This window comes from Anastrepha obliqua, chromosome 3 (genome assembly GCF_027943255.1).
Source record: "Anastrepha obliqua isolate idAnaObli1 chromosome 3, idAnaObli1_1.0, whole genome shotgun sequence".
NCBI classification, from domain to species: Eukaryota; Metazoa; Arthropoda; class Insecta; order Diptera; family Tephritidae; genus Anastrepha; species Anastrepha obliqua.
The window spans coordinates 101326596-101348299 of record NC_072894.1 but is presented as its reverse complement, the minus strand read 5'-3'; the positions used below and the strand labels follow the sequence as shown (position 1 = coordinate 101348299).

The 21704-nt window shown below is 34.5% G+C and overlaps 3 protein-coding genes across 6 annotated transcripts; 2 read left to right on the top strand and 1 right to left on the bottom strand.

Annotated features, from left to right (window-relative positions):
* Positions 1 to 2317: 2317 nt before the first annotated feature.
* On the top strand, positions 2318 to 4379 carry LOC129242527 (general transcription factor IIE subunit 1). Its single transcript, XM_054879214.1, has 4 exons — positions 2318 to 2429; positions 2809 to 3503; positions 3579 to 4015; positions 4089 to 4379. Exons 2-4 carry the CDS (start codon positions 2848 to 2850, stop codon positions 4280 to 4282), a joined length of 1287 nt encoding a protein of 428 aa, XP_054735189.1. The 5' UTR covers positions 2318 to 2429; positions 2809 to 2847; the 3' UTR covers positions 4283 to 4379.
* A 479-nt stretch (positions 4380 to 4858) lies between these two features.
* LOC129242525 (major facilitator superfamily domain-containing protein 6) lies at positions 4859 to 15480 on the top strand. Of its 4 annotated transcripts, XM_054879212.1 has the most exons (9): positions 4859 to 5065; positions 5515 to 5760; positions 5816 to 5977; positions 6054 to 6223; positions 7447 to 7585; positions 9233 to 10082; positions 10268 to 10735; positions 10811 to 11003; positions 14612 to 15480. In XM_054879212.1, the coding sequence occupies exons 4-9, from the start codon at positions 6160 to 6162 to the stop codon at positions 14683 to 14685; spliced, it is 1788 nt and encodes a 595-aa protein (XP_054735187.1). In that variant the 5' UTR covers positions 4859 to 5065; positions 5515 to 5760; positions 5816 to 5977; positions 6054 to 6159; the 3' UTR covers positions 14686 to 15480. The 4 variants fall into 4 exon arrangements, with proteins under 4 accessions (XP_054735187.1, XP_054735186.1, XP_054735184.1 ...); XM_054879211.1 differs by lacking the exon at positions 14612 to 15480 and having other exon boundaries at positions 5551 to 5760; positions 10811 to 12031; XM_054879209.1 differs by lacking the exon at positions 14612 to 15480 and having other exon boundaries at positions 10811 to 12031.
* Positions 15481 to 15664: 184 nt separating this feature from the next.
* LOC129242526 (biogenesis of lysosome-related organelles complex 1 subunit 6) lies at positions 15665 to 20573 on the bottom strand. Its single transcript, XM_054879213.1, has 5 exons — positions 20420 to 20573; positions 19886 to 20191; positions 19740 to 19824; positions 16154 to 16240; positions 15665 to 16020 (listed from the first exon to the last, which is right to left on the bottom strand). Exons 1-5 carry the CDS (start codon positions 20443 to 20445, stop codon positions 15874 to 15876), a joined length of 651 nt encoding a protein of 216 aa, XP_054735188.1. The 5' UTR covers positions 20446 to 20573; the 3' UTR covers positions 15665 to 15873.
* Positions 20574 to 21704: the final 1131 nt, after the last annotated feature.

Genomic DNA, 21704 nt, shown 5'->3' with positions numbered 1-21704 from the left:
AAAACTACTACTACTGATTATGATAAGGAAAAAAACAAAAAAATTTATTTAAAAGTAATTTTTTGAAGTCTTGTAAAAGTTTCGTAAAGTCAACTACCGCCATAGTTAACCACACAACTCGAATTGGAGTAGCTACCGTCTGGAATTTGTTTACATTCAACTTGCAGAGCGCTCATACCAATATACCTACAAATATGTGTGTACAAATACACACAGGTATTCGGAGTCAAAAGCAACTCTCACCCACCTATTCAAGGAGAAAGTCAATTCTCTGTATATTACAATACTCACCGCAATGGAATTATTTACTCACCTATTTCCTAAGGGAACTTTTGTTTCCGTTCGCCTTGCTCAGAGACATACACGCACACATACATACAACTGCATGAGTATGACTTCAACTTGCATGAATAATGCACCCCAGACTCAATGACGCCTACGTCTAGCCCATTTAATATTTACTCAAGCGAGTATGAGTGGACAGAAAAACAGACAATTGTTCACCAATACAAGTTGTGCTCACACATGCAAGTATACAAATAATATATGCAGATGTATTTAGGCGTTGCTTCGAAGTTTCATACACCAATGCCGATGTGTTTATACTAAGTGCATAAGAATGTGCGTATGTAGTGTATGTTCAATGCAATTTTGCAGTTTGCTGGAATTGCTTGAAAGTAATTGTTGTATATGCGCCTTTAAGTATGCAATGCAAAGACACGATTTCTACAAAGGGAATCAGTCCATGTTGTGCCTTTGTAATGGCATTTTTCCGAGATCAGTTCTATTAAAGGTTTTTTAACCATTTTTATTTTTTTTTTTTATTTCTTGAATTTGTGAAATTCCATTGCTAAACTGAACTTTAGCAGCGTGGCGAGCTAACCTCTTTTTCATATATGTGACCTGGTCTATGAAAAGGTACCTTACGTGTCAAAAAATCATTTTTCACTTTTTTGTTGATTCGAATAGTGTGTGAAAGACTCTTTAAAATGGTGAAAACCAGAAAGTCATAATTTGTTTAAAAGTTTGTTAAAATTAAAAAAAAAGAAAAGTACAAATACCAAAAAGACTGAAAAGTTTAAACTTTAACTGCTGTTTTCTCGAAAACTTGTTTTCGCACGTAAGGTACCTTTTCGTAGACCAGGTCACATATTTCGGCGTGTGTTTTTTTTTATTTTTTAGACTTACTGTGTTTCTTTTCAACCAAATTTCTGATGTTTACTTCATATATGTATTGTTATTGTATATTCCTATTTGTTATTGTATGTATTAATATTTGTCTTCGTTAACTCACAAGAAATTTTGGTTCTGTTAGTCAGGGGATTGTAATTTTCCATAGCTTAGTCACTGGTTATAATGGAAGGAACAGAACGGAAGGCAACAGAGTTAACTGTCACTCAATTGTCTACTGAATGGAAACTTTTTGCATACCTTCTTACATCCAGGCATAAGCCAGCATAAGCGCTGATTATAATGCAAGGAACGGGGCGAGGCACAACGGACCAAAATGGAAACGAAATTAAGCCAGTTACAATGGTACGTTTCATTCCGTAACATTTGCAATAGTTGTCAAAATTTGTGTGTACTTAATTTACTATTACAGCGAACAAATGCGTACAGAGCTGAAGTAAAAGGAACTGTTCACGGGATATACATATGTATTTATTTGTGTAAATGAAATGTCTACTGAAGAAGATTTTTTGTTTGTATTTTATGTTTTAATCTAATCTTTATATTTCTAAATGATACAAATAACGCATACGCGTGAACGACGTTGGTGCGCTCGATGTTTCATTCGGGTAGCCTCGTTGCCTGTCGTTGCTTCTGAACGCCGCAAATTCTAACCAATTACATAGGGATTGCCCAACGATACATGTCTTCCTGTTCTGAAATAGTATGCAAATATTTTATTTATATCTTTCTACGCAGATAACTTACCAATAGCCCTAACTTCGTTGGTTATTTCCCGGCAATCAAGGCAGCATAGGCGCTTCTTGGCTGTATCATGCAGAAAATCATGACAACGTACCACATCATTCCATTTCTCATCAAAATTACTCATATTGCTGAATAATTTAGTTTTTCATTTCTTCCTTAATGTAACCCTGTGCTGGAACTGTGAGTTGCCGTGAACACTGCCAAGTGTCAAACTCACATGTAGCAATTTTAATAGCAAACGCACTTTCCGTGACAGCACCATGCCTTTGCAACACCCTGTCTACGGCAACGGCATATTCGCGTTTCGTGTTGTGCATTTAATTAAATTTTTCCTACTTTTAATCTACCAATCCAAGCAAATTTACCATCACCAGAAGCACAATGTATTGCTTCACTACGATCTTATGAAATTCGATCTGGAAACATATCGTAAACGTGCAATTTTGAGGACGAAAAATTCACGGCACCATTTGGGAACATCGACGAGCGAGGTAAGTTTCACAAATTTTCTTTGTTTTCACCCGAATGCGCGCGTCACAGAACTAAAATTTTGTTCGGATTCCACCTCCCTTGCGTGTTGCTAAGCGGTGTGAAATATATTGCTAGTGGTTGTGTAGCAACATGTTGGTGAATCGATGGTGAATTTGGATGCGCAGACGCGGAACACATGTTTCAAATAACAGTGTCGGGGATGTGTAAGGTCAAAGAGGTGCTCGACCTCCTGAGAATTATGGGAATTTGTTAAAATAATGGAAAATGTGTTGTTATTTATTGTGAAATAGTAAAAAACAAAAACATTGATTGTGGGTTTTAGGAGGTTAATAATATTTAAAATAATTCTGAAGTATTTTCCCGTTTTTGTTCTTTCAGTCAAAATTTAAAGCTGTCAAATTTCACTCTCCCTGAATAATGGCCAATGCCACCGAAACTAAGTATGTCACCGAAGTACCAAGCAGTCTTAAACAATTGGCGCGTCTTGTTGTACGCGGCTTCTACTCCATCGAAGATGCGCTAATCATTGACATGTTGGTGCGCAATCCTTGCATGAAAGAAGATGACATTGCAGAGTTGTTGCGATTCGAAAAAAAACAAATGCGCGCACGCATCTCAACATTGCGCAATGACAAATTCATACAGATTCGTTTAAAAATGGAGACTGGACCTGATGGCAAAGCACAAAAGGTCAACTACTATTTCATTAATTATAAGACATTTGTGAATGTTGTCAAATATAAATTGGATCTTATGCGTAAGCGTATGGAAACAGAAGAACGTGATGCTACCAGTCGTGCCAGCTTCAAATGTACAAACTGCGATAAAACGTTCACTGATCTCGAAGCCGATCAATTGTTTGATTTTACTACAGGCGAATTTCGTTGTACGTACTGTGGCAGCCCTGTGGAGGAGGATAGTTCTGCGATGCCAAAGAAAGACTCACGCTTAATGCTAGCGCGATTTAATGAACAATTGCAACCGCTATATGATCTCCTACGAGAAGTAGAAGGCATTAAGCTTGCACCAGAAATACTTGAACCCGAGCCAGTGGATATAGACACGATACGAGGGTATGTATGAACTCTGTAAAAGGAAAGAATATAAAGTATTGCCTCTTATATAATTTTAAATTCTTGTCTCTTTAGCATCGCAAAACCACTATCCCAGCGTACCGATGGGCAGCAATGGTCTGGCGAGGCAACACGTAATCAAGGATTTGCTGTCGAGGAAACACGCGTTGATATTAGTATTGGTGGCGAAATACAGGAAGCTGTTACAGAACGTAAAGCTCGTCCTGTTTGGATGACGGAAAGTACGGTCATAACGGAGGACAATCATGATGCCACGGATGCCATTCTCAACGAAGCTGCACAATCATCCACGCAGCATACGATAAGTGTTGGCGGCTCAACAAATAACCGTAGTAAAAAGGAGAATGAAGATATCATGTCAGTGTTGCTTCAGCACGAAAAGCAAACAAATCAAAAAGATGCGCAAACGAAAGGTCTTAAATATGGATCGCCGAATGCGGACTCTAGTGATTCTAGTGATGATGACAATGATATAGATAATACGAAAATACGTGAGTGGAACAAAATAAGCAATTTATATGCAAAAAGAACTATTGGAATAATAATTTTCTCGTATACTTGCAGCCAAAGTTGATTACAACAATTTTATCAATTCCGAATCGGAAGAAGATGATGATGATGTTCCTACGGTGCATGTTGCCGGACGGCCACATCCAATTGATCAAATAAATGATGAACTTATAGCCCAAATGACACAACAAGAAAAAGAAAACTATATACATGTTTATCAGCAGCACTACAGTCATATTTACGATTGAAATGCAAATTGTATGAACTGGCATGTAGTTGGGCTGCTAAGTTTTGGATTGTATATTTTACTAGTTCAATCTTATTTCAATTTCAATTATATTGCAACTTATTTGGTTTTTTTTTTTATGTGCTGTTGAAGTTCATAATATTTGGCTTCATGATATCAGAAGTAAAATAATACACTTTCTGCATATAAAAATTGATATGAGCGATTTTATTTAAAGCCACGCCGGTTTAATTATATGCAGACAATATTAAGTTACTGAAAAATGAATCTTATAATAAGTTGAAAATTATATACAAACTTAAACATTATAGACGTGTGAATATGCACTGAAACCTTTTTGCATGAGTTGTAATATATTAGATTTAATAAAATTACAAAACTTATAAAGTCGAAAAAATATTTTTTGTTGTCAATTTCAAAGTTTTATGGAAGTGAACCTTTCAGCAACGGCTCTGATTTTTCGTGTTGGATATTGACAACAGCAACATGTTTTGTGCTGCGCTGTAACATTTGTGCCCAACACGCATTCTAGCAACATAGCATCTGATTCAATGACATTTCAATCATTTTTGACATTTCAGCATTTTTAATTGCCCACGATCGTTATTGCATTTCGTGGAATCAAAAGGCATTGTATTAGTATCGGAGTGAAACGCTGTTAGTTTTAAATTTGATTAATATTTTTAATAGTTATATTGAAATGGTGAAAGGCACGGCATAAACTGCAAAAAGAAAATAAATTCGAGCTTTGCAAGTAATCTGAAGTATGAAGCGAGAAGTAGATGTGAGTATAGAAGTATAATTTATATAAAGAAAGAGGGAAGGAAGTGCGGAGATCGTCGTGTGAAAAATGTGCAATTCAAAGCATGGGATGAGTTATGTATGTAAGTTTAAATGAAAAATTCGGTAATTTAAAGTTACAACGAATCAGCAATGAAAAGTGACTCGGATGTAATTAAAAATGCTTTGTTTTCCTACGTAATTATTATAGTTGTTGTGATGCAATAAAATATGACCTAGTAACTGTTGGCTAATATTGTTCGAGTGATAGACTTTAGCCGGGCATAAGTTTGGGTCGTTTTGTAATGTAGCCACGAATGTCGATGGAACGATGATTATAAGAGTAATTTTGTGTAACAATTCAGAGACATAAAACTTATCAAGTAATGGGAAACTTCAATAAATGGCGCTATGCAATCATCTTAACATTTTATTGCATTTATTTTATTGCAGCTGATCAGCTGTTAACGATTGATATTCAAATTACAGCAACTGTAGTAACAAGTGCAAAGTGCATTCTGTTGCGCCACATGTTTAGCATTTCAACGCAATATCAATCAATTTGACACGGCGCAGAGATAGCACAACGACATAAGGCCTACCATAAAAACAAGAAAAGAATCTAAACGGCGCGGAAAGTGCGCCCGTCAGCAAATACAGATTTGGAACAGTAAACACACGACTATCGTTCGCTGTTGGGTAAATAAATTAAAAATAGTGTACTCAGCAATAAAATTCTGAAATTTGCTTACAGGATTTGTTTCGCTGTCTTATGGCCCAACACGACAGCGCATTGATATTAACAAGTATTTAATATAGTGATGATTAGAGGTCGAGAGTGGAGTATATATTAATATATACGCGCTAATCACTTTTGCTTCCATAAACATACATTGAAGAAATTGTGTTATCAGCAGTAAGTCTTAGACTAAAGTGATACTTTAATTTATTGTTGTATGCACCACTTAAATAGATTATGTTTTGAAAAATAGAAATCACTTCCGCGGCTAAGATTTACGTGCGCGATTGCTTGAAAGGCATTGAAGAGCTGTACGTCAGTAACAATTACCGTGTGGAAGGCGATAAAGTAGAGTGACAATGGGGCTGAAAATTGACAAGGAGCTACTGCCGATGAAGGCGCATTATTTCTTCTTTAATGCAGGTATGAAATTTGACACGAATTTTCTTCAAAGTTAATCATACATCTATATAAACGTATCCGTCATAAGCTGGTCACAAACAGGACACAATTCCCAGGAATTTTTGCCTAGCCCATAGCACACACATTGTACACAAAGCCATAAACCATCATTTCGTTGCGATCGTCGTACTGTTGACATGCGAAACAAAAAAGCGGATGACGCGATTGCTCTTGCAGTTATTCACATTTGTATTAAGAAAAAAACGTGTTTTGTATAATTCACTTTTTATTTGCCATAATGATGGCTCATTTTAGAAACATTATAAATTCTTCTAACATTTTTTTATTAAACTTGTAATTTTTCCGCTTACTCTTATCTCGACGACGGTCAGTAAAAAATTTAGAAAAAAAACTAGCAACAAGATAAATGAAAATTCTTAATTACTTTGGATTTGTGCCCGCTTTTTGCCATACACAATGGATTTGCTTCAAACTGCAACAAATCGCTGCGAGTTGTACCCTGTTTGTTGCTAGCTATAGGGGTCTATCTGTTTGCAAGTGATAAAAGCATATTCGAAGTTTTGAGACTAGTACAAACTGGTACTAAAATGCACATTGTAAAACATTCAAACATACCTATTAGTTTAATATTGAATAATCAACTATTTTTTATCGCTGAAATGGAGATGCGTTACAATATAACGATAACTACTTTAATTTAATTAATTGGTGCGCTTGGCCATCATTCAATTTATGAACTATGCGTTATCTTTCGCACACTGAAGCTGCAATTAGTGGTATCGTACCGAAGACATAACCGTAGCCATACCAATCCGCTGTAATCATAATCTATTGAATTTTGGTTTCCGCCGTAACCGTAAGCAGCTGTGAAATACTTCACGTTTGTCTTGATATTTGCGATAAAAATTTTAATAATATATTAAAAATAATCAACGGAAAAATTAATTGATCTACTGGAAAATTATCCGTGTTTTTATGTCAAAATGGTTTATGCCAAAATGGCTATGGTATTATGGCTATGGCACCACTAGTTGCAGCTTTAAACACTTAAAAACAAAACAAAAACCTCAAACATTTTTTTTATTTCATACGTTAAATTCCCATTTATTTTATTTCTTCATTTGTCTGCGGGTTCTATTAAAAATTAATTGGCGTTTTGAACTTGTCATCAATACGACGCACTTCTTTCCTTTTTATAATTTCCAATTGTTGGTTTCTTTCAGGAACATCGCCGGTAATGCCTTTCATGCCCACATTGGCACGTCAATTGGGCTTCTCCACAGTGGTGATAGGTATTATGTATACAATTTTGCCGATTGTTGGCATGCTGGCGAAGCCGATATTTGGATTTGTTGCTGATCGGTATGTAAAGAACAGTTATGTACATATTATATTATCAATAACAATTGGTTGTCAATGTTTTTATGGGTATTGCTTTATGCTGTCACAACAACAATATTGTGCTTATATTGCTACTACGAATATCCATGTAATTGTTGTTGTTGTAGCTGAAGTGACGGTTCTTGGCGGGATATATAGCAAGTTCCGGTCGTCCCGGTAACGTTGAACCGACTGTCGGAGGAACGACATCTATGCAATACAATCAGCTTTTATTGCAATAACATAAAATTTTTCCCAAACATTTAGAAAATGTTGTTTGGCTACTGCGAGGGTTAGGGTAGGTTTGACAGCCGCATCGCACACAGAGACAGCGATGGCACTTGGAACACGAAATGGGTCCGTTGTGAGCCGAAGGGACTGGGCTACATTTCCCTTTCCATAGTGAACTATCCTGAGCTTTTGACAAGGTATAAACGGTTGTTGACATCTAAAGTGTATAGATTATCTATATTCATAGTAGTATCTTAAATATCGGTTCCTGCTTCTGGTTAGAGCCGGGTATGTGCAAAAAAGGTGTTGAATTGTTTCCAACACCTCTGCATTTCTGCAGCTACGACAGAAATCATGCATGTAAACGCCTAATCTGCTTGCATGATTTCCTATGAGAAAATGTCCTTTTAGGTCCCCTACTATGGTCTTAATTTGAAGTCTATTCAATTTTATAATATTATTGGACAGACGTAGATTTAGCCTAGGCATTATTTGCTTAGCAATTTCCCAGGTATTGGCACTAATACATCTTTGATTTACCTTGATTTGGCCACTGCGAATGTCGAAGAAAAAAAGGTGCCGAGTTTGAGTCAAACTGAGTCTGTCAAACCGGAGGGGACTTCACTTCGAAGCTCAACAGTAGGAGCATTAGGTCTTCCAGCCCTCTATATAAATGTCGACGAATAGTGCTGTTATGTTGGGTATATTGGTAGAAAAACGAGTAAAGTTTTTTTGAGAACTAGTTATTCATATATTTACTGTAGAAGAAGCACCAGGACAAATTACACTGTATCTGTTTCAAATTAGCTTGAATTAGGATGCTCTCACTACAGTCCAGTCCGAAAAATTGGCACTGAATTCTTATTGTTAAGTCATTCGAAAGTTATTCATTATATTTTAATGGATACCTGGCAATGGCCTCGGTCGGAAAAAACACCGTCTGCAATATATTTTTGTTGTTGTGTTTGCAACATCATAAAAATTTACTAAAAATGTTTGAGGAATACTGGAAACGAGAGTCTTTGACTAGATGTGTTTGTTGTTGTTGTAGCAGCATAAGCATTCCCCATACATATACGGGAATGCTGCTGAAGTGACAGTCCTTAGCCGAATATAAATATGGGTCGTTCCGATTAGGTAGAACCGACTGTCGTGGGAACGTCATTGACCGGATATAAATACGCGGTTCTACATAGCTGCCGCGACAGCTGATTTTACGTACTGGAATGATTTTGGTTTTACCTGACCAAGGACTGCCGCTCCAGTAGTACGCTGAACCTCAGCAAAATAAAACCGATTTACTTAGATTTTGCAATCGAATAATCGAGATGCTTTGACCTTCCTTACTTTTATTTATTATACCTACACTTAGCATAAAAACTTTCAACTTTCTTTCAGTTATCAACGTCATCGCACACTTTTCCTCATCGGCGAAGTACTCACCGCATTGGCCTTCTTCTTCATACAATTCACTCCGACCATTCCACAAGCTCTGCCCACTGTAGAGTTTCATTGTCACGGTGGTGTATCCGATCTGAAATACTCTTCCGAATTTGATAAGTGCATACAACATAATCTTGAAAGTTACTATGGCACGCGCGTTCTAAGCTGCGATTTGTATTGCCAAGCAGATCCAGCGCAATGGGACTATGTATGCGAAAACTGGCTACATAACAACATCAACGGCAGCAACATCAGTAATATAACATGTCCAGAACGCAATAATCCGCAATTAAATTTTACCACATTTGTCAATATGAGCGAAATTTTGATTGAGAATGACCAACTCTTCTTCATCATACCACACGATCGTGGCCAATTGAATGGAGAAAATATTACGCTCAATTGTCCGCGTGCTGACCCACAATTCAATACAAGTTGCCTTATAGAATGCAATGATGAATATTTCCAAAGCCAATTGACATCAAGTACGGCGATTAAGAATAGTGAAGTGACGGGCATGTATCAATTTTGGTATTTTTTCATCTTACTTATTTTGAGCTGGGTTGGAATGGCAGTGGTGGTAAGCATTGGTGATGCCATATGCTTTTCGATATTAGGCGAACGCCATCACTTATATGGAAATCAACGTTTGTGCGGCTCTATTGGCTTTGGTGTATTTTCCATAATTGCTGGTGTGCTGGTAGATAAAATGTCAGGTGGTAGTGCCACTAAAGACTACACAATCGTGTTTTGGATGACTTTGGTGATAATGGGTTTCGATTTATTCGCCTCCACAAAATTAAAGGTAAGCAAGAAGCAAATAAGTTGTGTTATGTAAGTTGAGGTTATGTACTGATAATCTGTAAAATTTGAAAATAATCTCTACTGCACAGAATAACACACCTCAACGTCTTCGTATACACATATGCGTGTACACATAATTTTCAGTTTCATAATCTTAGTTTTGCATTTCTTTGCCTACATTTCTAGAACACCCAAACTCATCTCTCACAAAATATTGCCAAAGATGTCGGTCAAATTTTCCTTTCCGTTCGTTGTGTCATATTTTTCATTTGGTGCGTTTCAATTGGTCTTTGTACGGCGCTCGTTTGGAACTTCCTCTTAATGCATTTGGATGAATTAGGCGAAAAACTAGAAGGCTGCCAAAACTCCATAAAAACACTTGAAGGCATTGCCATGGGCATACAATGCTTTGGTGGCGAATTACCCTTCTTTTTCCTCTCCGGTTGGATTTTGAGAAAGATCGGTCATATAAATGCCATGAGTTTGGTGCTATTCGCCTTCGGTGTACGTTTCACACTCTACTATTTGCTGGTGAATCCATGGTATGTTCTACCCATTGAACTTTTAAATGGCGTCACATTCGGTATTTTCTACTCGACAATGGCGTCTTATACAAGTATTGTAGCGCCACCGGGCACAGAGGCGACTATGCAGGTAAGTGATTGTGCACATTGGCTGCACATTACAATTTCCAATTGTTTACATTTTCAACTTAAATTGAACTTACAGGGCCTAGTCGGTGCTATCTTTGAAGGTTTAGGCGTCTCTTTGGGCAGCCTTATCGCGGGCAATCTCTTCGCCGATTTGGGCGGTAGCGAAACATTCTTAATTTTCGGAATTTTCTCCTTTACAGTATTCGTCGTACATTTATGTGTGCAATGGTATTTGCAGTACAGTGGGCGAGGTGGTACTGGTGCAAATGGTAAGCAAAAGGATACTAATAGTGTTGCGCAGGAAGTGAAAGATTTATCGCCAGAAAATTATAAATTATGGACTGTGTCTGCAATAACGCCTAATGGCGCAAATACTGAGTTTTCAGATGTCGATTTGAGCTCATTTGAGGGGAGGGCTATTTAAAGAGGTTCGAAAAAAATGGTTACTTAAAAGAGGCAACTGAAATCGGTATTTTAGCATACGTTTGTTTGTAGGCGCAGCCATTACTTCTATTAGCGATGTATATTTTTTCATATATATTTAAAAAATGGGTTGTATTTTTGCAAATATTTTGTTTTTATCCTATTTTATATCATATGCCAAGCATATCAATTTAAGTTCGCCGCTATTTACTATTAGAACTCAGTGATAGTTTTTTTCTAAAAAAACAGCTATTTCTAAAATAGTAAAAAATTTGAATGGCCAGTTTATATTCAAAGCGTTTGTTATTTTTATAAATAAAATTCAAGTGCATACAGCATAAGTTAATTGCATTATACATTTAATTGCATACCTAAATAACTAAAATTAAAAAAATTAATTCCACTGTCATGAAAAAATGTGAGAAATTTAACGTTTGGCCATCTTAGCGACCAAATTTGATATTCTACCGAAGCTCCTTGCAGGTAATTTCAATTTTTTTTCTATTATTCAGTATTTGCATGCAAAATTTGTGCTAAATTCTTCAGACTATTAGATTATTAGTTTATTAGAACATTTCACTTTCTTCGTTATTGAAATGCTATTTGCAAAGTTGTGTATAAGTAAAATAGCTGCATTTTTAAGTTTTGTATAACCTAGGATTTTATTTTAAAAATAGAAGTAATTTTGTACCAACTAAAAACTTAAGTCTAGATTGAGTTCTAAGTAGTTGTCTATTTAAAATACGCAAGTTCAGAATATAAATTGAATGAGGACTTATTTAACATTTGTAAGCCACACTTCCTGAATGGTATACTAGACTGCAACTAGTGATCATTTGATCCTAGACACGGTTTCAACTTCAGTCTTGAAAACATCAAAAAAACTAAAATAAAAAAAAAAATTAAAATAAACAAAAAAAAAAAATAAAAATAAAATAAAAAAAATAAATAAATAAATAAAAAAATAAAATAAAAAACTCGATGAATAAATTAAAAAAAAAATTAAATTAAAAAAAAAAATTAATTAAAAAAAAAAAATTAAATTAAAAAAATAAGTCTTTCAAAGGTGCAGACAAAAAAATGCTAATGCACAACTGAAACTTTTACTGCAAGCCTCTTCATTTGTAGGAATAGAACTCGTTACAACAAGCTCAAAGCGATGACAAAATAATATATATAAAATTCTATTGCGAAAAATCAAGGTGATATGCGAACGTCCACGATTTTTTCAACTATATGACCAAAAAGATTTTCTTGACAGATTTCGAAGATTTAATAAGCAAATTAAGTCGAATATTATTAGTTTCATTCAAGGCGCATTTATTAAAGGGGGTGGCTCTAGACCAATAACAATATTTAGTACGTTTGATTGTCACGGCAGGGTATTGGCGAAGTAGAAAAAAAAACTAATTCGCCTTGTTTTATTCTGCACTGACAGCTACATGACACAGCGAAAGAAAAACAAAAAACAAATCAGCCGATTTACCAACATCACCTTTAATAGATTCGCCTTGGTTTCATAAATTTTTTTAACAACATAACATAATTTCTCGCGGAGCGCAATTTACTCTACTCTTGCTTTTTAGAAAATTATTGATATTTGCCGCGGCAAACCTCCGGTCTTATTTTTGGCATGAAAAAGCTCTTTATAACAAACCATCTGCCGTGCGGAGTCGGCTTAAAACTTTAGGCCCCTCCATTTGTGGAACAGCATCACAATGTAAGCCACAAATATGAGGTGGACCTCGGCGAAACACCCAAAAATGATTATATTTGTTTTATTGCATTTTGACAAATGTTAAAATATATAAACGAAGCATTTTGCTGCGATGCTACCATATTTTTTAACGGGTTACGGGTAGTCAGAGGCTCGAAAAAATGATGATTTTCAATAATTTTTGTTTTTTGCTAGTCAGTTGCTTTATTTTACAAAAATAAAACATAGCATTAATACATCAAGTTTCGACTTGACTTTAGCAAAATTAAAAAAAATACTAATAATTGCAAAAGTTATCGCTGTTTGTGTGGAGCCCGTTTATGCAGAAGTCCCTTGCGGTGATCATCACAAGCCCTTGGAGATTCATCTAATATCAATCGGATCAGAGAAATTAGTTTTATTAATAGATAATCTTGTGTCTGATCGAAGTTTTTTTTTCAAAATTAACAGTATCGCGAGAAATATTTTTCAGATTTTCGAGAAAAAAAAACCGAAAAATAATTGTTTAAAAATCCGAAATTTTTGAAAAAAAAATCCCTCGATCAGGCCATAGTTTTTTATGTTTTTCAAACGCAGTATAAATGTTATTGAAATCTACCAAGCTGTTTTTAAGTAACAGTGATCATCAATAACTCGAAAAGTATTTGCCGGATTCACTTCAAATTTTCACATAATATTTTTAAGATACTATACTTTAAAAATCCAATTTTTTTTTTTTGAAAATTCTATTTTTTTGTTTTTTTTTTTTAATTCAGACTACCCCTAACCCCTTAAATAAATATTTTGAAACGCAAATTTGAAAGAAATCTGTTAAAACACTACAATATTAGCATTATCAGCACTAAATAATTGCTTTCACCTTGTAATCATGCACATAATAAAAATTTGTGCATTAAAAATGCAGTAACAAAAATAATCACACGTTTGGCGGCGAGTTGCTTATGACAAAATTTGTCATATAATTAAATTTTGCCTTATAACTAAATTTTCAACAGGCTCAACATGTCAATGCGACTTTTCAAAAATAATAATAAAAAAGTAAAAAAAAGTACTTCTTTGCTGTTAATATCATCAAAACGGATTTAATTTTTCCCGCCTTTCTCACTTTTCTTATATGCAACCTTTATAAGGGAGTGTCAAAATTCTAATGTCATAAGTGAGCAAACCTCGTAAAAACAACAAACTGCTTCTACAAATTTTCAATTTCTGATTTCCGTTGTCATTTACCAATTTTGAAATTACTGCTTATGGATTGCAATTGTTAGACTACAAATTATAACAACAAAATAATAATACGTAAATAAGCAATCTACTATTACTGAGGTAGCGCATGCACTTACAAATTTCGTATAACAATTTAGCTTCTCAGCAATTGTAGTTGAAAATAAAGAATTCAAGTCGCTTTGCTGTTCGTGCCACACTGCTATTCTTATCATTTTATTTTGTGGCAAATAGGCAGTGGCAGTGTCATTCAATTTTATCTACTTGTAAATTTTACAAATTTATTGCATGCAAATGAGGCTTCACCGCTTACAATACGTTAATTTACTCAGATCTATGTAAGCATATTGCCACCCTTGGATATTGTAAACTCTATCAACGTATATATTTTTTTATTTCATTTCATTTTAGTCACCTTGTGTGTCTGTGCATTTGAACTTTGCATTTTGAACTTACCTTAATTTCTTATTTATTTATTTTTGTTTATTTTTTCTACCTGATATTGACACATTTCAGGCACTGTGAAATATTTGACACCCAACGATGCGATGTATATGCTGAACGAGCAAGAATACAACGTTGTCCTATAAGTGAATGATTTCGACATACATATATAAAAGAAAACTTGTCACCGGCCAACAGCACTATAACACACGTCTGTTCTCTGCTGATCTTACACGTGCGTGCAGCCGATCTGTAGCTGCGATAACTCCGGCTTAAGCGTGCGACAGCTGCCCAGCCCTCTCTTGCTTTGATGTTCCATTCTTACCATGAGCTGTGAACTTTTTTGCGTACATTACATTCTAGACAGATAACTACGCACACATAGAACTATAGAAGTGTGGAGTTACTTACAAGTAGTTATTACAAAAACAAAGTTTTTATGTTAATTGAATAGTTTTAAATGTATACGATAGAGATATACATACCTACATATGTAAATTTGTGTGTGGTATTTTGGTTGCGTTGAGCTGCAGAGGCATTCATTTTACACAAACAATAATTGCTAGCAGATTTTAGTCAAACTATTTTTAATAGCTACAAATGCACAAATTAGTATACTAATTAGTTGTATTTTATGCAGTTTATCAATCGAAACGATTGCTTGCTTACTCCAATTACTATAAAAAATATATAAAAGCAACCTGAACGCTGTTTGTGCGTCTCGTGTCTCATATTTAGTTGAATTTTGTCCCATATTAGAAATACTCTATGTGTATTATCAGTTAAGCTAGATTTCACTCTACATATAAAGGGTGACGGTGTCATGCAGGTTGATACGATTACATATTTATAAAGTCAACTTTGTTTTAAAATTATTAATTAGTTTTCTATGTGTGTGTGTGTATGCATTTTTTTAATATATGTAGTACAGTTAATTATTTCGCTGTGTTCTTTTGTAGTTGCTTAAATATTTGTACTTTATACCTCTTATTTGTTCAAAACCAAAGCATGGAAGCATAGTGCTCAAACATTAATCACAAAACGTTTAAAAAGAAAAGTATTCTTGTTTTTTTAATAATTACATAAAATGTATAGTTCACATGCATTATTTACAAATTAAGCAAATTGTATCCGCATAGTTGTGTACGTATTTTATTTTTAACCTTTAAGGGCATTCATCATCTTCTTTTTTAATTCTTTTGAATTTATGTATATTTAATATATAAAATATAATATATAAAAATCTACTTTTTATTGACTAAAACAATATGCAAGTCTTTCAATATTCAATATCAGCATTCCGAAAATTCTAGCAAATACACTTTTGATTCGTTCTACTGCGTTTGATGTGACGTTTGTGTCTGTAGCTGTTGCTGCTGCTGCTGCTGTTGCTTGCCTATTAGGGCTTCTTCTTGCTGTTGTTTTTGTAATTTGCGTTGCAGCTCTTTTTGTTTGCAGGCCTGCACGTTGCGTGCGCGTTTCTAGTTAAGTAAAGGATTTTTTTTTATTTCTTTTATTACTATTTAGGAAACTCCCATATTATTATTAGTATGTTGCTTATCGTTGCTTACCGCTATCGCAAAGTTATAAAATACATATTCGTATTTCAATTACCTTCAAAACTTTGGTGCGCTGGTAAATGCTCTGCATTTGTTTTTTAATCTTCACCAATTTCTCGCGATATATTTTCACATTGTTCATCTGAAATTAATCAAAAGTGTGAAAACACTAAAGTAATAAAGAGTGAATAGCCTACTAAAAGCGATTTTATTAAGATAAGTGTGAGGGCAATAAAAGTTAATTGCTTACATTACATTGTTGTAGATATAATAATTTGTGATACGATAACTGCTGCGATATTTAGATAGCGCAACAATTCAGCTTAAATCCAGTATCGTCGTTCTACAAAGTATGCGAGCTTTTTTATGTATTACAGCAATACCAAGTACACAGAAATAATTCTCATGGCAGGAGGGGGGAATGTAAACTTTGTATACTAACATTTCTGTTCTTTTTGTTTTTTAACTTTTTACTACACAGTCCAGGTTCTGCTAATCAGAGCACATCAGAATCTAAATCGCATAAAAAAAAACAGGGTGGCGTATTTTTGTTTTTTTGTGCAGAGCTGAGTAGGTACAATTTCAAAGCGGAAAAAGAGAAAGAATAATTTAAATTTTATTTGGAATTAAGGACTAATACAGTTGAATTTTCAAAAAATATATATTTTTTTCTTAATGTACAAATATTTAAGAGTACACACAAAAAATTTAATGTCGTTCCGGTGAATATTTTCGCAGTTACACGCAAATTTGAAAAGGCGTTTCAGAGAATTTTTATCCTATGCAAAGTGCTTTTCAAACAAAAATGGCTAAACCGATTAGTCTTAATTTTTAAAACGAGCTTCTTAAATATTATATATTTTTTTGGTAATTAATCGAAGATTTTTTCTCACCGATAAATATTTTTTTTTAACAATTTAGGGCTGAAATATTGGTCAAAAATCGAAAATTGTTAAAATAAATAAAATATATTTTTTAGTAATTGATCGAAGATTTTTTCTTACCGATAAATATATATGTACATATATATTTTTTAAAACAATTTAAGGCCGAAATTTTGGTCGAAAATAGATTTTTTTGTTTTTGAGAAACCGTCATTTTGTCAAAAAAAATTTATTTTGCTTATTCCTTCGATTAATTACTAGATTTAACATTACTTTAACGAAATCTGTTTGGTTTTTAATTTCTGAGGATCCAGCTCAGAGATATAGTGGTCACCGCAAAACGGTGAGGAGCTACCGGAGATCAGCTGTAGCTCCTTTCCAAATAAATATTTTTGCTAATACTAAGTCTTAAAATACCGTTAAAAGGTAACATAATATGTGTACAAATTTTTAGATCAATAAATTTAAACGTTTTCTCAAAAAAAAAATTCTGGAAAATTCACTTTTTTCGTCCTCTTAACTGTATATAACCCTTTAAAAAACGTTTGGGTTTTTAAAGTATCACCAATATAAAAAGTCAATTAAAAAAATTAAATGTGACAAATTTTACAATGCATACGGCGAGAACAAATTCGCAGAAAAAACTTCCGTTATTTTTGCTTTTGTCGTTGTTGTTGTTGTAGCAGCATAAACATTCCTCGTGCATATACGAGGAACGCTACTGAAGTAACAGTCCTTGGCCGGGTATAAATCCGGGTCGTTCCGGTTACGCAGAGCCGACTGTCGTGGGAACGTATGCTTTTGTTCGTATGCATTGTTTACTCATAAATTATACTCAATTTCTTGGCAAATTTCACATGTTAACATTGGAGTGGGGAGCTAAGGAACATCGCATTGCACTGACTTACAAAACTGTGCAAACTGCATTACAAAAGTGTTGTAAAAGTGCAAGTGAAATTTGCGAATTGCTGAAATATTTGATCTTACGCGAATGTTTGTTTACCGCACGATCAATCGCTTTTCCTAAACGTCTGCAGTGACAGACAGAAAAAGAAGTCGTCGACCTCAGGTGGTTCGAACTAGTGCAGCTATAAAAGTCGCTCGAGAAAAAATTCCCTGAAATCCACTTAGAAAGCAGATGCCCATGTGTAGGGAAATGTATGTATCGACCATATCCAGTCAAGACTAATTAGAGATGATCTCCACATGAAAGCCTTCCGTCGCTCAACTGGTCATCTTTTGACAACCCGCTTCAAGAAAATTAGACTCGTAAGATGCAAGTAGTGATCAACGGCCATGAAAATATTCAGATGCAGAGAGTCTTGGACATTCTTTGGTTCGAGCAGCGACGTCGATATCCATGGAAATCATGCGTGCTGCAATAACTGAATAGCCCATTCGGCTGAAGGCTTGTGTAAATGCAAATGGTGACCATTAAAATTAAAATTAATTTGTTTTTTAATATTTACATGAATCAAAACAACTAACTTCATTAAAAAAAAGTATTATAATTTCATATCTATAACGGACTTAACATGTAACAGAAGTTACGGCAGTACTAAGTACATATTTGGATATGCAAATGTTTATGGTATTGTTTTAATTCTTTGCCTTAAAATAAACAAATGTAATGAGCAACATGGACACCGCGAAAGAAAAAAGAAAAAACAAATCAGCTGATTTACCGATGCCGTATTTAAGAGATTCGCCTTGATTAGAACTTGCCGTTTTTTTATAAAAACATTGAAAAAGTAAAATTCAATTATGTATGGATTGATGTAACGGCTGGTATTTTTGAAAAATTTTAAATTTAGTGTAGTAACCAAAACAAACTATCATTGCCACTGAATTTAGGGCTGGTTTAACTATTGTTAACCAAGAAAAAATTGATATACAAGGTGGCACAAAAGTAATCATCCAATTTTGTATTTGAATACATTTTTTACTAAATAAAAAGGCCAGCAATGCCAAAACATGTAAGAATGTTTTATGCTATAACAACAACAAAAACGATTCTATAGGATACCTTAAGTAACAAAAAAATTTTTACATATATAAGGCGGGCATATGGAGACATGGGTAAAGGAATGCAGGTTAAGTTCGCACATGCGTATTTTGACAGGATAATAAAGAGGTGAACCTACTATCTAGTATATATATTTATTGTTGCATCTTGTTGTTTCACAAATGGAGTGTCCCACAGTTTTAAATCGACTCCGAACGGCAGATATTTTTTTTTTTATAATGAGCTCTTTCATGGCAGAAATACCCTCTGAGGCTTGCCATTGCCTGTCGAGGGGGGAACGCTATTAGAAAAAACGTTTTTCTTCACTTTAGTGTTTCGCCGAGATTCGAGACTAAGGGGCATAATTTTTCACTGTAACGTGGGTTTCACGAGACAGTTGAAAATCCTGCTTGTGTGCTATGGATTGTGGTTTGAGATAGGACTCAACGACATTCAGCTCAGATTTTAGAGCTCGTGAAGCTGCTCTACGTTCCGTAAATATTATTACCTACTGCCAACCTCTGAAGAAATGTTGTATGTTTATACAACAACAAAACAGATTTGCCATTAACTCCGTAAAAAAAATGTAGTTTTTTGATGACACATTCAAGTTCTACAATTGTAACTACACCAGCAACGGTCGTTAAACTCCATGGGAAGCATTCATTGAAATTCTAATATCATCTAATATCACAACGGAAACATTTTTGTTTTCTTGTAACCGTACAATTTAGACTTCTACGAATACTTACCATTTCATGCAACTTTGCCGTTTCAGCATTATCTAATTTGAATTTCTCTGCCGACAAATCAATGTATATTTTGTTCTGTTTACCACTATAAGAAAACAATGGAAAACTGAGTAAACTTTCAAAAATTCACATCTCATGCAACTTACATAAGTTCTTTCAGCTGGCCTCGCGCTTTTGCTAGCGGTGGCTCGAAAATTTGTAATAAACCTACTGTCAACTGTTTGGTTACCAATGAATCAGTTGTTTGTTTTGTTATTGGCATACGATTAGCATTGTAATCGTCAGTATTGTTGTTTTTGGCAAAATCATTTAACGGTGGTGCGTTGGTTATGTTCCCTTGTGCTACGGCCATCCCATTTCCATTTGAGCTATTTTTATCCAGCGTCAAGGGAAGTTGCGGCAAATCATCAGGCCTCGGTTGCTGACCTTCCACTTCCACATCATTAATAATACTGAAATTAATACAGTTGTTATTATTGCAATCACCTGCTTCAACATGTCTGGTGAAATGTTATCGGTAGTAAGAGGCGCATGGTGTTCATAAACTGGTTTATGACCCATATTTGTATGCCTTCGCTTGTTGCAATCGTTCGTTAGAATTGTACCACTTGTAGCTGTCGACCCTTCTCGCAATGAATGTGAAACTCCTTGCGGTTGAATTGCGTGAATGTGTCATTTACCTTTCCAAATTGCTACTTTTCAACATTTTTGCTTAAAAGTGACACTAAAACATTTATTTTTTATTACACTGGATTATTTCTAACTTAATTAAGCACTGAATATTCAACAAACAAATGCAAAATTTTACGAAAGACAGAGCAATACGAAAAAATGTGAAGAGAGAGAAAAAACCAAAACAAAGATCAGCGCTGCCAGACTACCAAATATTTTTATCAAGTTTCAGTAATCTTTGTGAATGAATGCTCATTTGGACGTTTTTACCGGAAACGGAAATTCATCCGTTGAAATCAAATTGTAGAAAGTTGATATTTAGCAGTTATAACGGTAACTGTTCAAAAAATTTTCTTCGTTCGCAAATATTAATTGCATAATCAGTGAATTAATCGAAATATAACTAAAAATACTTGATTATTCCTGTGTTTCTCAAACTATGGTACGCCTACCATCAGTGAGCGTGATGTGGTACTTTAGCAGATAAAAACGGCTAAGAAAGTGAATGATTGCTGAATTTTATTAAAAAAGCAGAACTACTATATTTTTTTAATTTATTCATAAAGTTAATATGCACGTAATGTTCGTGATGTACAATTACAGAGCCAGAATATTTGTATTCATACTTATACATATAAGGGGTTAGGGGTAGTCAGAGGCCCGAAAAAATTATTATTTTCAATAATTTTTTTTTTTTTTGCTAGTCAATTACTTTATTATACTAAAAAACCATAGCTCTAATACATCATGTTTCGACTTGACTTTAGCAAAATTTGAAAAAACCAAATTATAATAATAATTGTAAAAATTATCGCTGTTTGTGTGGAGCCCATTTCTCCATAAGTACCTTGAGGTGATCGCCACAATATGGCGGCATCAGGAAATATTTTTCAGATTTTCGAGAAAAAAACCGACTATTAATTGTTTAAAAAAATCGAAATTTTTGAAAAAAACCAATTCTTCAATCAGGCACGAGTTTTTTATGTTTTTCAAAAGCAGTATAAATTTTATTGAAATCTACCAAGCGAAACATTGTTTTGAGAAAAACGCATTTAAAGTTTTGCTATCGATTTATGTAGAGTTATACGAATTATTTAATTACTTACACTGTGTCATCTACTCCTGGGCTATACAATAGTTTTTCAGCCGATTTGCTGTTGTCTACGTAGCATTCTACCTTCTCGAGGATTATCGCTATCCACTTTCATACGTGCAGCATCCAGCTACTTGCTCTCGAACGCTCCGGAGAGCCCGAGCGCCTTTTGCTAATTGTTGAATATCTCGAAAAGTATT

What these genes read in the sequence shown, in the direction of transcription:
- LOC129242527 (XM_054879214.1), top strand. Translation starts at nt 2,848, where the DNA reads ATGGCCAATGCCACCGAAACTAAGTATGTCACCGAAGTACCAAGCAGT. An exon ending in GATATAGACACGATACGAGG is followed by an intron (nt 3,504 to 3,578) that starts GTATGTATGAAC and finishes TTGTCTCTTTAG; the next exon opens with CATCGCAAAACCACTATCCC. An exon ending in TATAGATAATACGAAAATAC is followed by an intron (nt 4,016 to 4,088) that starts GTGAGTGGAACA and finishes GTATACTTGCAG; the next exon opens with CCAAAGTTGATTACAACAAT.
- LOC129242526 (XM_054879213.1), bottom strand. Translation starts at nt 20,445, where the DNA reads ATGTTGAAAAGTAGCAATTTGGAAAG. An exon ending in GGCCAGCTGAAAGAACTTAT is followed by an intron (nt 19,825 to 19,885) that starts GTAAGTTGCATG and finishes GTTTTCTTATAG; the next exon opens with TGGTAAACAGAACAAAATAT. An exon ending in AGCGCACCAAAGTTTTGAAG is followed by an intron (nt 16,021 to 16,153) that starts GTAATTGAAATA and finishes TTACTTAACTAG; the next exon opens with AAACGCGCACGCAACGTGCA.
- LOC129242525 (XM_054879211.1), top strand. Translation starts at nt 6,160, where the DNA reads ATGGGGCTGAAAATTGACAAGGAGCTACTGCCGATGAAGGCGCATTAT. An exon ending in TCGCCTCCACAAAATTAAAG is followed by an intron (nt 10,083 to 10,267) that starts GTAAGCAAGAAG and finishes CTACATTTCTAG; the next exon opens with AACACCCAAACTCATCTCTC. An exon ending in GCACAGAGGCGACTATGCAG is followed by an intron (nt 10,736 to 10,810) that starts GTAAGTGATTGT and finishes TTGAACTTACAG; the next exon opens with GGCCTAGTCGGTGCTATCTT.